This window comes from Argentina silus (genome assembly GCF_951799395.1).
Source record: "Argentina silus genome assembly, chromosome: 19".
NCBI classification, from domain to species: Eukaryota; Metazoa; Chordata; class Actinopteri; order Argentiniformes; family Argentinidae; genus Argentina; species Argentina silus.
Window position 1 is genome coordinate 6,678,464 of NC_139673.1, and position 11,148 is coordinate 6,689,611.

General features: G+C 49.0%; 1 protein-coding gene across 6 annotated transcripts in view; it reads right to left on the reverse strand.

The window, feature by feature from the left end:
* The window catches only part of chd9 (chromodomain helicase DNA binding protein 9), a 65,937-nt gene that overhangs the window by 17,511 nt on the left and 37,278 nt on the right, over positions 1–11,148 (reverse strand). For all 6 annotated transcript variants that reach the window (XM_083691303.1, XM_083691306.1, XM_083691308.1 and 3 more), the window contains 10 exons: positions 10,089–10,332; positions 8,514–8,690; positions 8,239–8,382; positions 7,000–7,255; positions 4,916–5,126; positions 2,573–2,768; positions 2,096–2,266; positions 917–1,102; positions 616–726; positions 202–398 (listed from right to left, as the gene is read on the reverse strand). In XM_083691303.1, the coding sequence (XP_083547429.1) occupies positions 202–398; positions 616–726; positions 917–1,102; positions 2,096–2,266; positions 2,573–2,768; positions 4,916–5,126; positions 7,000–7,255; positions 8,239–8,382; positions 8,514–8,690; positions 10,089–10,332 (1,893 nt within the window). The remainder of the gene's footprint in view (positions 1–201; positions 399–615; positions 727–916; positions 1,103–2,095; positions 2,267–2,572; positions 2,769–4,915; positions 5,127–6,999; positions 7,256–8,238; positions 8,383–8,513; positions 8,691–10,088; positions 10,333–11,148) is intronic.

Consider the following 11,148-nt stretch of genomic DNA (forward strand, 5'->3'; position numbering starts at 1 on the left):
CAACACAGCACAGCACAGGGGAGGATCAATACGTTTTACTTAAGACTTTATTGCCATATGAACCATATCAATGAGTTTTGTTAGGAGTGATCAGGGTCATACAGTCAATCATCAATTGACTGGTCGTTCGTGTTGTGGGTTGGTAAGGTAAGCAGCAGGATGGATCGCAGTAACAGAACGGTACCGGTAACGGTAACCCACCCGTAGACCAGCAGGTTCTTCTCCACTCTGAAGCACTCCGTGCGTCCGTAGCTGTTGAGGCGGTCGTGAGGCCGTCGGAGCTTGGGCTTGTCGTCCGCTTCGCTGTCCCCCTCCGACAGCTCGGCCAGCTCATCCTTGGTGGCGCTGAACGGCCGCGTCTGCTTCCTCACACGTGGCGTGTCGATCACCAGGCTGTTCTGTTGTTGTTGTAGTAGTGTAGGGGGGGGGGGGGGGGGGGGGGGGGAGAGTTAGATACCGTTGTAACACAGACAATTGTAATGACTGGGATTCTTGGGACAGCCCAACACTGTTGAAGTTCAGTTTAAAGGTTACGGTAAGGATTAAGGATAGGTAAGGGTTAAGGGTAAAAGGTAGGGGTTCGGGTGACGTCCTGTAGACTAGAGTCCTACTCACTCTCCCGTTCACCGTGTCCATGTCAATCTCCGCCTCCTTCGCCCACTTGTCCCAGAAGTTGGGGTCATCCAGAGAGATGTCTGTGCGGTTTCCGGACGCCACAAAACTAGCCTGAAAGAAAGAGGAAAAAAACACATTGAATCACATCAAAAACCTTGATAATCTAATTTCCTATTCTTACTCCTGACTGTAATCTACTAAGAGCCTGGGGGGCGGTCGGAGAGCCCTGGGAGTCTCTGATAAGGACTGAGATTAGATAACGGACGAGGCGGCAGACGGGAGGCTGTGATTGGTCGTTTACCTTGGCGAAGGTGGAGCCGCGTCCCTCTGACTCGATGGTGATGGTCTTGGTGCGGCGCTGGAGGATCTGGTCGATGTCCTCCTCGCAGAACTTGGCCCCCTCGTCCTCGTCGTCCATTATGGCCCCGTAGGCCCCCCGGCGCAGCAAGTCCTCAATCTCCTTCTTGGACAGCTGCTGCTGGACCGGCTGAGGGAGGGAGGGGGGGGGGGGGGGTTAGAGGCTGAACGAGATCTGGATCTTTACTGGTCACACATTGAATTGTGCACAGCAATCGTACACATTCATGTACATCTGAAGACAGTCAGACACACATATACAGGCAGGGACACAGACAGGCAGGCAGACAGGCAGGCAGGCAGAGATGCACACAGACAGTCAGTCTCTCACATGATCTAGGAAGAGAGAGAGAGTTAGGTGAACTGCTGCTGAACCACACACACACACTCACACAGACAGACAGACACACACACACAGACACACACCCCATGAGGAGGAGACAAGCAGAGGAGAGGAGAGAGAGAGAGGGAGGAATGGGTGAACTGCTGCTGAACTGGGTTACATGGTCTAACAGACCTATTAAAATGTTAAGGGTAGCAACCCTCCTCTGGCCCTCTGCGTATTAGTATGCACATATTGACGGCAGCGTGTTCAGCGATCACTCCACTTCTCAGATGGAAGATTAACTGCTTCCTTAAAGCTCTCCTTATCGTAGTCTGAGAGGACGGCTAAGATCCTCCTACACATTTCAGCAACTGGTGATCAGTAGGGCGTTCTCTCTCTGTGTTTGTTTGAGACTATTGATCAGTCCCACTGGGGGACTTTAAAGTGGAATTTTACTTAAAAATATACAATATATTTCTTGTCAGCCTACCATTGATATGGTCCCAAAATATCACTACTTTGTGCATACAAACCTCATAGATATCCAGGTAGCTTTGTGTAAAAAAACGCATCACTAAGAGACTATTCCAGGAAGTACATCTAAGCTTGCTATCAGGACAAAATAATGTTATCATATCACTTGTGCCGACAAGAAATGTTCTATTTTTGAGTAAAATCACGCCTTAATAGAAACGTACAGTTAAAGACATCCTGCTGTCACAGTGAGAAAGGTCCTATGGTGTGTGTGATTTGGTGAAAAGGTGCTATGGTGTGTGATTTTGGACGAGGTCAACTCACCCCCCCTGCCATGCTGTTCTCCCGACCACTCATGCTCTGCAGCACGGCCTTGTCCAGGCCCAGTTTGAGGCTGGCCCGGTCAAACATCTCCCGCTCGTACGAGTTCCGCGTGATCAGCCGGTACACCTTCACGGCCTTGTTCTGACCAATCCTGTGGCAGCGAGCCTGGGCCTGGGGAAGGACAGCAGTGATGGGGTTATACAACCTGGATGCCGTGGTCCAAAGTAAATAAAGCTGGGATGGTTAGTTCAGTTCCAAGGTTCTCCCCAGGATTTTTGAACAGCGTGGCGCTGGATTGCATTATCAAAACCTGACTTGCGTTTATTCATGTCAAAATGAATTAGGTAAAGGGGTTATTATAGTGAAGGTAAGGGTAAGAGCAAAGTTTAAGTGTTTAATGTTTCTGGTTGGGCTGTAGCTAACATCCATTGGGCCAGTGCTAGGGTTGGTGTGTGTGTGAGTGTTAGACAGACGTACCTGCAGGTCGTTCTGGGGGTTCCAGTCAGAGTCGAAGATGATGCAGGTGTCTGCGGCCGTCAGGTTGATGCCCAGCCCCCCGGCGCGGGTACAGAGCAGGAAGACGAAGCGGTCGGAGTCGGGCTTACTGAAGCGGTCGATGGCCGCCTGCCGCAGGTTCCCCCGCACTCTGCCGTCGATGCGCTCGTAGAGGTACCTGCAACACACACACACACACACACACACACACACACACACACACACACACACACACACACACTGTGAAATACAGTACACAATACATTTTACAGTGTGACAAGCGAGCCACATTCAAGTGTATTATAGTGACATTCTGACATGCATTAAAAGTACAATGAAATGTTAAAAGGGACTATATGGACCATTTTAACCTCTGGGGGAGCTCTTGAGCTAACCCTAAACCACTAAATACACACCCATGAGCAAAAGCTTACTTTGCAAAAAGTTTGTAAGCGTTATACTAGGACTATGTGGCCTAATGAGATGAGAAATCGATTAACATTATATCATGAACCATACAGTCAACACTCCACACACTCCATAATGTATCTTTAAATATTAAATGATGAGAAGAGCTGGTGTCAAATTGACAAGCCTAAGTGGTGTGGCCTCCCTGGGACCATATAATTTATCATTACGAATCATCACTTGACACCATCTAAAATCAATTCTCCAGTTCTCTCGTCATCCTTCTTCCTTCACCCTCTCTCTCTCCCTCCTCCCTCCCTCTCTCTCTCTCTCTCTCTCTCTCTCTCTTTCTTTCTGGCAGAGCACTAGGTGGTGGTTAAGCTCCCGGATCACAGACAGGCTCTTTCCCAGGAGCAGTGGCCTCGCCCCAGCCTTACCCCCCCCCACCCCTCCTCCTTACCCTCCCACACCTCACCCCCTACCCGCCCCCCCCCCTCTCCGCCCCTCCACACAATGACCCACTTCCCGCCAGCCACAGACCTCTCTCTGGCTGATGTGGGGGAGCCCCGAGAGGGGGCAGTGACCCGCCGTTGAACTCCCAGGCTAAGCCTTGCGCCGCTGCTGAGCGCCTTGCTAATGTTTACACTGGTTTGGAGGTTTGTTCTCGGTGCCAAAGAAAAGCAGGGGAGGGAGACATTCAACACAGGGCCTGGGGAGTGTGAGAGGCAAGAGGAGAGGAAAGAGAGGAGAGGAAAGAGAGGAGGAGAGAGAGGAGAGGAGGGGAGGGGAGGGGAAAGGAGATGGAGAGGAGAGGAGGGGAGGGAAGAAGAGGAGAAGAAGGAGAGGAGAGAGAGAGGAGAGGAGGGGAGGGGAGAGGAAAGGAGATGGAGAGGAGAGGAGGGGAGGGAAGAAGAGGAGAAGAAAGAGAGGAGAGAGGGGAGAGGAAAGAAAATAGAAGAGGGTAGGGGAGAGGCAAGGGAGGAGAGGAAGAGGAAGAGAAGAGAAGAGAAGACAGGAAAGGGAGCAGAGCAGAGGAGAGGAGAGGAGATGAAGCAGAGAGCTGGGGATAATATGCTTTTCATTTAGCGTGCAAACAGGAAGCTCATTCAGCCGGGGAGATTAAGACCTTGAATGAGAGTGGCTCCTTGGTACAGACTCTCCCCTCTGCTTCTGCTACAGAGTCTTCATTATCTCACACCACTGGGCCGCACTAGAGTGGCATGGTGGGGGTTTAAATGTCTCTCTCTCTCTGTGGACACTGATGCTAATAGATTTAGTATTTCCCTTAAAGTCATAGTAAATTTAATCGAAGGACGGAAATGATTCAGCTTTTGCTGCTGCACTGCAGTCAGTTATAGTAGCTCTGGATAAGCCACATATACGTGCCGTTTTGAAAACGTAGCTGCAGAAAGGAAATTATGCAACAACTGCTCTCGCAAGCGTAATTCGCCTGACACATTTAACCCTGTAGCCAGTGGCGGAAACTGCAGGGGTGCTTAACATTCAATAGGCCAGACACAGTCATGAACGTACTCACTAACCCAATTGTGATTCAGAGACGCATGGCCTCATATCGATCCTATGTTTTCAGATCCCTGTAGGGGAGTATGCACCGTTCAGTGGCCAATTGAGACATATACTTTTTTTCTTTTTACCTTTGAGCATTAACCATTGAGACCAAGGTACAATAATGTACAACAATTAAAAAATACAACATTATAAAAACACAAATCAGGAAACTAATCACATTTTTCAACGAAAAGGGCCTCGATCAAAATGTTAATGTAATAAAAAAAATGATAAATGTAATTTTGGTGGACCAAAACTAAAAGTGGATTCACCCAATTTGGTTGAATACATATATATATAATTTATATCCCAAGGATATAAAAGCAACAAATCACAGGGTTCAGCTACCTCCTCTGGATGAGGTAGTCCTCCAGGATGTCGAGGCAGCGCACCATCTGGGAGAAGATGAGGACCTTGTGACCCCCCGCCTTCATCTTGGGCAGTAGCTTGTCGATCAGGACCAGTTTACCGGCAGACTGTACCATAGCTTGCAGGTGGAAGTCAAAGGCGGCCGGGCTGTAGACCTCCCGGAAGTCCTCCAGGATCTTCTCCTCCGCCCCTGAGAGAGTGAGAGGTAACAGTTAGTCCAGTAGATAAGCGGCTAAAAATATTGTTCACTTTTGAAAGTGAGCATGACATTTTGCACATTTTTCAGGAGTATATGCTGTTGATAATGTGTTCAGATGATGGTCATATAGTAGACATGATATTTATATATGTGCTAACTGCATGTGTGGCCCAAGAAGAAGTCACTCTGTACCCACAGCTGTGGTGTTGCGAGCAACATGCTCCGAACGATTCACAGTCACATGACCCATAGACATCCTGTAGCTACAACATCAGAAAGGGCGTACTGCATCTACTCAATGTGGTCAAAAAATATCACATTTCACTAACCTCAAAGATGACCTAGTTCAAAGACAATGCTATGAAAGGTCTATGATTATCCACATAAAACGTCCTTGTCAAGACTTCCCAAGCCTAATTACCCTGCCACATGACGTTGTTATGTGACATAATGAACCGACTACTAACGCATCTGAAGCCCTGATGTTTTCACTGAACAGACCAGCAGCGCATGAGATGAGCCTTGACCTGTCATAACCCACACATACACAGACAGACAGACAGACAGACAGACAGACAGACGGAGACACAGGTAGGCATACAGACCGAGCACACACAGACGCTGCCGTCACAAAGCCTAGGTTAAAGGTCGTCTGGCTTTGTGTATGAGGAGATAGCCGTGTAAAATTAGATTAACCCCTGGAGCACCAGCACAGTGATGCAATACTGGTCCATTAATGGTCCAACACTTGGCATGGCTGACTAGACCCTTCCTGTCTACTAGAAGAGATATTCTAGTATACATTCGTAGTCATCGTTTGAGAAATGGTCCCACAGCTTAGCTTGCTCCAGGTTCAAAGATACTTTTCCACGTAAGTGTAATACAGCACGAAAGCCAGTGAGCTCGAGTTTCTTTCCATTTCCAAGTATACAGTATGTCAGATGTTCCAGAGCCTCAAGGCCTGCCTTCTATGTTCTGGGTGAGACTGAGGAGGGGGGGGGGGGGGTAGGGGGGGGGAGAGAGAGAGAGACAGACAGAGAGCGAGAGAGTGTGAGAGAGAGTGAGAGAGAGAGAGTGAGAGAGAGAGAAAAAGAGAACAGCACTGACTCAGCACGGTTCATTGTGCCTGCAGGCTGTTAAGTGGTCATGTACTCCCTCCACTATGTGTTGGAATCCACTTAGTCACATTCAAGTCAGCCTTAGTTCCCACAAACACGTCATACACTGTCCTTCCACATGTGGAGGGAATGTCAGGAACACGAGTGTTCCATTAGTACAGGCGTTAGCAAAAGCCCCTTTCAAAAAAAGAACCGCCATATTGGCGAAACCTCTCGGGTGCCTTTTTACAAATAGGGAGCTCAAACTCTGCTCTCTCGCAAAACCAACTGTAGAGTAAATCATAGGGAACTTTTTATCTGCATCTCCTCAATAGAGAACATCTCTGAGGTTAGAGGTTAGTACCTTTGATGAGGTAGGGGTTAGAGGTCAGTACCTTCGATGAGGTAGGGGTTAGAGGTCAGTACCTTTGGTGAGGTAGGGGTTAGAGGCTAGTACCTTTGATGAGGTAGGGGTTAGAGGTTAGTACCTTTGATGAGGTAGGGGTTAGAGGTCAGTACCTTCGGTGAGGTAGGGGTTAGAGGTTAGTACCTTTGATGAGGTAGGGGTTAGAGGTTAGTACCTTTGATGAGGTAGGGGTTAGAGGTTAGTACCTTTGATGAGGTAGGGGTTAGAGGTCAGTACCTTTGATGAGGTAGGGGTTAGAGGTCAGTACCTTTGATGAGGTAGGGGTTAGAGGTCAGTACCTTTGATGAGGTCAGGGTTAGAGGTTAGTACCTTTGGTGAGGTCAGGGTTAGAGGTTAGTACCTTTGATGAGGTAGGGGTGGTTGCAGCACTTCCTCAGCTCCATCATGGTGTTCACCAGGTTGGGGATGTTGGCAGTGCCGACGCCTTTGGACAGGAAGGAGAAGTTCTTCTCCAAGATGGCGCGGTAGTACTTCTTCTGGATGTTGGTCAGCTCCACCTCGATGATGGTCTCCTCCTTGGGCGCCAGCTTCTTCTCCACGTCTTCCTTCAAACGCCGCAGCATCATGGGCTTCAGGATGCCCTGCAGCTTCTGGACCTGAGACGCCACATTTGACAGGTTTTAGTCATTTTAGCAGACACCCTTACACAGAGAGTCTTACAAGAAGTATATGGTATATATACAGTATATATAGTATATATATATATAGTATATAGTATATTTGCCGAAAGTGAAACAACTATACATCACAATCATCGCAAGCAAGACTTTCTATAAGAAATATATATATATATATAGAGATTGACAGGAAGGATAGGAGAGAGAGGAGGGATGACATGCAAGATATGTCGAGGGTCGGAATCGAACCAGGAACCTTGCGATTACGTGCTATGCGCATTAGTGTGCTACGCCACTAAGCGCCCCGAAATATTCTTTTTTTCTTCTTTTTTTTGCTATGCACATTGACAAAAACGCATCTTTACATAGTGTATATCTCAACATGTACTACTGCAGGTGACTGCAGTCGTTAAAATACTAATTCTCCAACAGTGAAGATGTTGTTCTATACTGTAACTGCAATATACCTGTGGCACACTGAGCTGGAATAGATATCACTGCATTGAAAGATGATGTAGCTTAATTACATTAGCATAATGCTACAAGGTCTCTGACATAGTACATCATTACCAACCATATGGGGGTCTTTTCAACCCCACATGTCAGCTGTGTGTGTGTGTGTGTGTGTGTGTGTGTGTGTGTGTATATGGGAGCGAGTGTGTTACCCAGCCAATTGTCAGTATGACCTAGTTGGAAAAGCCCTACTTCCACCTGTACCAATAAGACCTTTAGCTCCACACTGTGCAAACACCAGTTTGGGAAACAAATCCATCCCACTTGATACCACGAGATAACTAATAAGCTACTAGATCAACTAAGTAATGACTGTTAATGGATAATGACACACACACACTCTTAATAGTAACCCAGAGACTCAATAGACTGCAGCCATTTCCATCCTAGAATACCCATGTAGATAGATATGCGCACGCACACACACACACACACACACAGAGCCTCACCTGTTCCTCAGTCTTAAGGTCTCCAAACTCCTGCATGAATGTGTTCTCGGAGGGGAAGCGTAGAGGCTCTAGGAAGTGAAGCAGGCTGAAGAGCTCCTCCACCGTGTTCTGGAGAGGAGTACCTGTGAGCAGGACCTTGTGTTCCTGGAGGAGGAAGAGACAGAGGGGTTACACACACACACACACACACACACACCAAGAACCTCGATCTCCCTCTCGTGTCTCTCTCTCTGACACATTGCCAAAACACTCCCGTTTCTCCAGCTGTTGCGTACCAGATTCATGAGCTTGAAGCCCTCCAGCAGCTTGCAATTCTTGTTCTTGAGGCGGTGGGCCTCGTCGATGATGACACAGCGCCACTCGATGGCGTTGAGCTCGGGGCATCCGCCCAGGATCATCTCGAAGGTGGTGATGAGCGCGTGGAATTTGTAGGCCCCTCGCACCACACGACCCTGCGGGGACAGACAGCAGCACACCATGGAGGTTGAGATCTGGAGCTCAGGCTATTCCCAACGTCAATAATACATGCAGGCATGGGACAGACTGTACAATGATTTAGGTCAGAGGATAAGCATTAGCAGAGTAGCTACGTCGTGAGAAAAGACAGGGCCTTCTGTATTCAGTCTCCTCAGTAACACATCCAGTGTGTGTGTGTGTGTGTGTGTGTGTGTGATTGAGAGAGACAGATAGTTAGTGAGTGTGTGTGTGTGAGTGTGAGAGAGAGAGAGAGATAAAGAGAAAGTGTGTGTGTGTGCGCGCCTGAGTATGTGTGTGAGTGAGAGAGTGTGTGTGTGTGTGTGTGTGTGTATATATGTATGTATACATATATTCCCTGTGTTTCAGGGTTGGAGGAGCGGGGCTGATCTGTGCTGTCAGAGTGTTCCCCCGAGGGAGCCGCGGTGACATCACAGCGTGCGTGGGAGACAGTGTGGTGGCGGCTCTGCTGTAACTCCACTCACCCCTCCTGTTCCTGCATGCTAAGAGCTGCTAACCGCCGCCGCGCTACATCACACAGCACGCCAGCGTGCGCCCGTCGACTGCACAAAGCCTGTGCCCGGGGGCTATTGCCTGACATGTGCCACCCTTCAAACCCCTTCTCGTGTGTGTGTGTGTGTGTGTGTGTCCCTACATTGAGTACATCCCTCTCTCACGAGGCACGCTGTAACGCATGACAGTCACGCTACTCTGCACTGCTGAAACTACTCAGTCGCTCTCATCGTGAGCCAGCTCTTCCTACAGATCGGGAAACCTCATTGTGTGACAAGACACACAGACACACACACAGACAGACACACTATGGCCCTTTCCATTAGCCCCCCCCCCTCCCCAGACCTTTCTCTGATACATAATAGAAAAACACTGTCATTACCTTAATGGATCAGGCTCCAAATGAGAAAGACACAGATAAGTGCAGCAGATTAGCCCCTATTAGCCTGCCTCCATTGTGTCTAAGGTAGCATGGGCAACTTATTTGCAGATGCAGGGTAACAAATTTGGCACATTGTCTCTTTTCTGTCTCTGCAGAAAGGAGACACCGGCACTCCCAACAGACAGACGGGTGTCTTATTTCTTTTCCATTGTGTTAGCCCCATCACTGCGGCTATGCCAGGGTGATCGGGAAGTGTGTGAGTGTGTGTGTGTGTGTTAGTCCCATCAACATTACAGCGATGTTGGCGGGATCGGGAAGTGTGTGTGTGTGTGTGTGTGTGTGTGTGTTAGTCCCATCAATGTTACAGTGATGTTGGCGGAATCTGGAAATGTGGGTGGGTGTGTGTGTGCATGCGTGTTAGTCCCATCAATATAGCTACAACATCCACATGATGCCTGCCCGCCCGCCCGCCCCCCTGTACCTGTGCGTCTCTGGAGTACATCTCGTACTGCTGCAGCATCTGCCGGCTGATCAGGCTGCCGTGGTAGACGATGACGTTGTGCTGGGTCCAGGTGCGGAACTCCCGCTCCCAGTTGGCGATGGTGGAGAGCGGGGCGATGATGAGGAAGGGCCCCCGGACGCCCACGCGGAGGACCTCCTCCAGGAATGTGATGGACTGGATGGTCTTGCCCAGGCCCATTTCATCAGCTAGGATACAGTTCCGTCTGACGGGGGAGAGGGAAGGGAGGGAGGGAGGGAAAAGTGATGACGAGTGAACAGATTGAGTCATTGCTGCTGTGTACAGACAGCACATTCATTCTGTCCAGTGGGTGGGGGTGTTATGGCTCAATTTAGGTTTCAATGATTTCAGATGGTAGCCTAGGGCTTCCTCTGGCGCCTATGGCAGCTCTGCCATTCAACACAGATTAACAGCCCAGTCTGTCTGTGGGAAATACTCTCACGTCTTAAATAACAACAACAACAACAACAGCAGCAGCAGCAGCAGCACAGTTACAGACTAGCCTCAGAAACTAGCAGCAGGGGAGGAGGAAGTTGGTTTGGCAGTGTACACCTTGCAAACACACACACACACACACCCACAGCTAGACAAGCTTCACACACATGCACACACACACACATGCACTGTGTGTATTTCTCTAGCCTCAAAGGCACTAGGCTAATATGTGTTAGCTCAGGCAAATCACTGCAGGCTCTCAGCAGACAACAGGAAACTGCAGTGAGCCATTTATAATTGATCATGGACATTCCCTCTGTGGCGTGTGACAACTCTAAACCAAAGAGCTGCATGGTACTATCCCTCCTAGCAGCCATCTTCAAAGCTGCAAACAAAGATGGCCTTCAAGCGCAAAATACACATAGAATCATATTCTCTCGGGGGTACACAGACAAAACCAGCGTACAGTGCGTGTGTGTGTGTGTGTGTGTGCTGAAACAAGTAGAAATGCTGTCTTGCTGGCAGGCAGGCCCGACTCTGGTGCTCCAGTGTGTGTCAGCGCATCGGTGCACTGGTGGTTCTTCTG